The 5,058-nt window shown below is 40.3% G+C and overlaps 1 protein-coding gene across 1 annotated transcript; it reads left to right on the top strand.

Moving 5' to 3' along the window:
• Nucleotides 1-1,663: 1,663 nt before the first annotated feature.
• LOC123722932 lies at nt 1,664-4,465 on the top strand. The gene is made up of 3 exons (XM_045685488.1): nt 1,664-1,775; nt 3,153-3,508; nt 3,740-4,465. Exons 1-3 carry the CDS (start codon nt 1,664-1,666, stop codon nt 4,463-4,465), a joined length of 1,194 nt encoding a protein of 397 aa, XP_045541444.1.
• Nucleotides 4,466-5,058: the final 593 nt, after the last annotated feature.

The following is a 5,058-nucleotide window of genomic DNA, read 5'->3' as shown; positions in this document are numbered from 1 at the left end:
AGCCTTGCGGGACGGTACATTGGCGCCCTCGTCGTGGGTTAATCTGTTTCTGCTTTCGCTGTTAGTAGTTAGTTTTGCAATGTGTGATTTTGTAAAACGCTTTTTATTTTTTTTGGTTTGCAGCAACTAGGGTGAAAGTAGTAATTCGTCATCTTTTTATTGTGCAAATAAACAAAACTTTTAGACTAAGGTATTTTATATGTGATTTTTTTTTTTTTTTGAATTTCCGTTGTTTTATTTTATTTTCCGTTACTGTTTTTTAATTACGTTTACATTGTTATTTTCGAGGTACCGACAAATGTTTTTGTCTTGCGCGCCGTTATCTTACCGCGCGTAAGCGCAATTGAATATAAGGCTGCGTTCACACTAGTTGCAATTTAATATTTTTTATTTTTTTTTTGCTTTTATAATTTTGTTGTATTTTTTTATCTTTATTAAGAAACCAGAGCGTTACATTAATTTAGTGTAAGAGAACGGAGTATTTATTTTTTATTATTATTATTTTTTTAACTTAATTTCATCTTCCGATTTTTTTTCCTTTTCTTTTCTTCTTTATTTTTTGTGCTATTTACAACTACAGTCAAAACCGTTTATGGCGACATCGTTTAAAACAACATACTGGTTAAAATGACCAAAATCAAAGGTCCTGGCTGAATGTCATATGACCGCTTTATCGAAAACATTGGTTTTTACGACATTGTTTACTACGACATACCGCATTAAGCGACCACATTTGGTTAATGTTTTCGGAGAATTATATCTGTAGAACGACCGGCTCAGCTGTATTGTAAATAATTTGAATAGGTAACAGTATCCACATCTGGCACAGTATAATAGTCAATGGCTATTATCGTAAAAGTAAACAAAGTTTAGGGTCTTTTGTAATTCTTAGAAACAAAGCACATGCATGCCGTAGCCTCAAGGCCCGCTTGGTCATATCTCTTAAGTCCAGTGTTACCAACCCTACTGTTTTAACAGTAGATTTGCTGTTTTCACATTGATTTCAATGTTTTGTGTTTCATTCCTATTTTCTACTGTTTTTCAACTAGCCTTCAGCGTCACCTATTACACTGCTATGCAAAAATTACGACCTGCTTTATCTACTACTGAAACACACGAGTTCATTGATGTAGATCAGTCTATTGCAATTTGTGCACCAGCTACGGAGGATGATATTGTACGTCAAGTTCAAGAGGAAAATGAAAATGAACAGGAAGTCTCGGAAGAACAATTTACAGTGCCAACTTTGATTGACGGTCTTAATGCTGTTAGTGTATTACGAAAGATTGTTCTTTTTAATGAAGAGTTCCACATGCGGGGAAATTGTGACGATACGCTGATTAAAATCCAACGTGAATTACAAAATGTGTATGCACGACAGAAGTGTTTCAAACAAACTAAAATTACACATTTTATGCATACAAAAATGATGGAAAAATGATATTGTTCTTTTATATTATACGTTTGTATTGAAGTAAACAAAATGCGGTTTAATTTCCTACATGAATATACATATCTTTCCTATTAATACCTGTCACCGGTTGTTACAACTATCGGTTTTTACGACTCAATATGAGTAGTCCCTTCGATGTCGTTATAACAGATTTTGACTGTACCTACTTCCGGTTTTTTTTTTTTTTAATATATTAGTATTGCGATTAATATGGTTTATCCAATTAACTTTTCTGCTCTGGATAAGAGCGAACTTGAATATGAGGTGGCTATAAGAAACGAAATACCCGCCAACACGGTCGCGGATTTACGGAAGCAGATTAGTAAATTATCTCAATTATATCCATCCGAGAATATTCTTGTTTCGCATTTGGAACCTCCACGTGATTTGAATTGCTGTGTGGAAATTTTAGAAAGGATTATTTCAAATCTCTCTGAAGGTTCTAAAGATAATTATTTTTTGGCCAAAACTGAGAATAACCTACATCACGTCTACCATAGGCTAGGCCGGATTGACGTTAGCGACGCGCTCGCCGACCAGCATGCAAAGTGTCATGTTTTGTTTAGACAAACGTACGACAAATTATTAACTTTTAAAACCAAGAATGTCGATCTTTCCGAGGACCAGGCAGACCTTCGACTTTACCAGTCAATGTTACGGTAACGTGTGAAGGCGGCAGCAAAATTTCAAACGAACTTAGTAAATTGAAATATGACGGTAAATCCTGCGTACGTTCATTTATTCAGCAGGCACACGAATTTAGTGGAGCACGCGATATCCCAGGGTCAAAGTTGTTAGCTTTCGGAACTGAAATTTTCGTAGGGGACGCGTTGCATTGGTTCAGAAGCGTAAAGGAACAGGTATCTACCTGGGATGAATTAACCGTACTCTTAAAACAAGACTTCGATAAGGCTGATTACGATTATCGTTTATTAGCGGAGATTCGTTCTAGAACTCAGGGGAAAACAGAAAATATTTCGATATACTTGTCAATTCTGTCGGGTATGTTTTCACGCTTAACGAAACCTCTTACAGCCGAAGATAAGCTGGAGATTATCTTGCATAACATACGTCCTTGCTATGCTAACATATTAGCGTCATCGCCACAAATCTCATCTATCGAACAGTTAAGAATGTTATGCAGGAACTACGAGAACGTCCAGTCTCGCTTAGCACATTTTCGAGAACCACCAGCGGCATCCCATGATACGTTAGCCCCCGAGTTTTCGTACAAACAGGATCCCAACCCCTCCTTTAGTAAACAAAAGCACGACATGGATAATTCTCATAATTACAACAAAAATTATTCTCATGATGTTAAGAAATACCTACACGTTATAAATAATAGCGATCAAAGCGTAAATAATAGTGTTCCTTACTGTTCTCGATGTCGTAACCATTCACATACTTTTAGAAATTGCAAAAACACTGAAATTTTATGTTTTAAATGTGGCAACAAGGGTGTCAAGAAGCCCGACTGCCCAAATTGTAACCGAAACACGAATTCAAAAAACTAATTAGGAAGAATTGTATTAGATCTTGTAATAAACCGAAAACTGATATTAATGATTGGAAGGAATGGTTAAAAACAGTACATAGATTTTTTAGTTTTTACAAGGCTGCTACAATTCTACAAAAAAACCTTTTCGTGATACCCGTCCGTATATTAACATAAAGATTAATGACATTACTGCGTCAGGACTCTTAGACTCGGGATCAGTAATTACTGTTATAGGGAATCACGCTCACAAGGTTTTGCTTCAACATGGCCTTAAAATTTTAACTGACGAGCCGTTGTTGGTTACTGCGGCAGGCGGACAAACGTTGAATAGTATAGGCTATATTAATTTGCCCGTAACATTCGAGAACTTGCCTTGCGAAGCCTTTGATCGGGTGTGGCACAAAGCACTTCTCGCGAAGTTGCCTTCCTACGGGCTGCCCGAGAAACTATGCGCCTGGATTTCTAGCTTCTTGGAGGGTCGGAGCATCAAGGTCGTTGTTGACGGTGCGTGCTCTGACCCGAAACCAATCAACGCTGGTGTCCCACAGGGCTGTGTACTGTCGCCCACCTTGTTTCTTCTGCATATCAATGACATGCTGCAATTTAGCAACATTCATTGCTATGCAGACGATAGCACGTGTGACGCACTGTATACGGCCCGTGCCAATGTTTCTCGGGCTACTGCCGATGAGAACCGGACCAAACTTGTGTCTGAACTGGAGACCCTACTGGGTGAAGTTTCGGATTGGGGTCGACGAAATCTCGTCGAATTCAATTCCAAAAAGACACAAGTGTGCGCCATTACCGCTAAAAAACAACCCTTTGTCGTAGATCTTCGTTTTGAGGGCACTCCCCTGGTTGCCTCAGCCAGTATCGGTATTCTCGGCGTTGACATATCGAGTGACGTTCAGTTTCGCGGTCACTTGGAAGACAAGGCCAAACTGGCCTCCAAAAAGCTGGGTGTGCTCAGTAGGGCGAAGCAGTATTTCCAGCCGAGCCACCGCCTACAACTGTACAAGGCGCAAGTTCGGCCCCACATGGAATACTGCTCGCACCTCTGGGCGGGAGCACCCCAATACCAGCTTCTTCCATTTGACCGCATACAACGGAGAGCGACTCGAATCGTCAACGACCGAGCTCTTACCGATCGGCTTGATACCCTGGCCTTGCGGAGGGACGTCAGTTCCCTCTGCATCTTTTATCGTTTGTACCACGGGGAGTGTTCCGAAGAACTGTTTGGAACGATTCCTGCCGCCGAGTTTCGTCATCGGACGACCCGACAGACCGCCAGGTACCATCCATACCATCTGGATGGCTGGCATTCCACAACAGTGCGGTTCTCGCGAAATTTCTTGCCGCGCACGGCCGCGTTGTGGAATGGTCTGTCCTCGGCGGTATTTCCAAACCACTACGACTTAGGGTCCTTCAAGAAGCGAGCGTATCACCATCTCAAAGGCCGGCAACGCATATGCGATTCCTCTGGTATTGCAGATGTCCATGGGCGTCGATGAACACCTTGGTGTTCCCGCTGCTCGTTTGCCCCCTTCTCTTATAAAAAAAAAAAAAAAAAACAATTTCACATAATTAAGGCTTTTGTTGTTCCCGAAGTCAAACCGTCACTGATCTTAGGTATAGATTTCTGACGTGCATTCAAGTTATGTCCGAAGTACTTAGGCTCTCTTACTTTAACAGAGACACCGCTAATGGACTTAACTGAAAATAGATCAAAACATTTAATTTGTTCTTACAATCATTTAAATATAAATGAAAAGATAGTCGCAGATACCGTAATTGAAAAATTTAAAGAAATTTCGTTTGAGCATAAAGGTTTAGGCCGGACTCACGTAATAACACACCATATTGACACAGGAGAGTCGCCTCCTATTAGGCAAAGATATTACCGACTTTCTCCAGAAAAGCAGAGGATTCTACTCGAACAAGTTGATGAAATGTTGGCGTTAGACGTAGTAGAACCTTGTGAGAGTGCCTGGCAGTCTCCCGTTCTTCTAGTTACTAAGAAAAATGGCAAGCCTCGTTTTTGTCTTGACAGTCGGAAGCTAACCTCGGTTACTAAAAAGGACGCTTACAACTTGCCTTATATATC

Source organism: Papilio machaon, chromosome W (assembly GCF_912999745.1).
Source record: "Papilio machaon chromosome W, ilPapMach1.1, whole genome shotgun sequence".
In the NCBI taxonomy this organism is placed as follows: Eukaryota; Metazoa; Arthropoda; class Insecta; order Lepidoptera; family Papilionidae; genus Papilio; species Papilio machaon.
The sequence above is the reverse complement of the archived record's forward strand: the minus strand, read 5'-3'. Positions and strand labels throughout refer to the sequence as shown.

What these genes read in the sequence shown, in the direction of transcription:
- LOC123722932 (XM_045685488.1), top strand. Translation starts at nt 1,664, where the DNA reads ATGGTTTATCCAATTAACTTTTCTGCTCTGGATAAGAGCGAACTTGAA. An exon ending in GGATTTACGGAAGCAGATTA is followed by an intron (nt 1,776 to 3,152) that starts GTAAATTATCTC and finishes TTACTGCGTCAG; the next exon opens with GACTCTTAGACTCGGGATCA. An exon ending in CTGGTGTCCCACAGGGCTGT is followed by an intron (nt 3,509 to 3,739) that starts GTACTGTCGCCC and finishes AATTCCAAAAAG; the next exon opens with ACACAAGTGTGCGCCATTAC.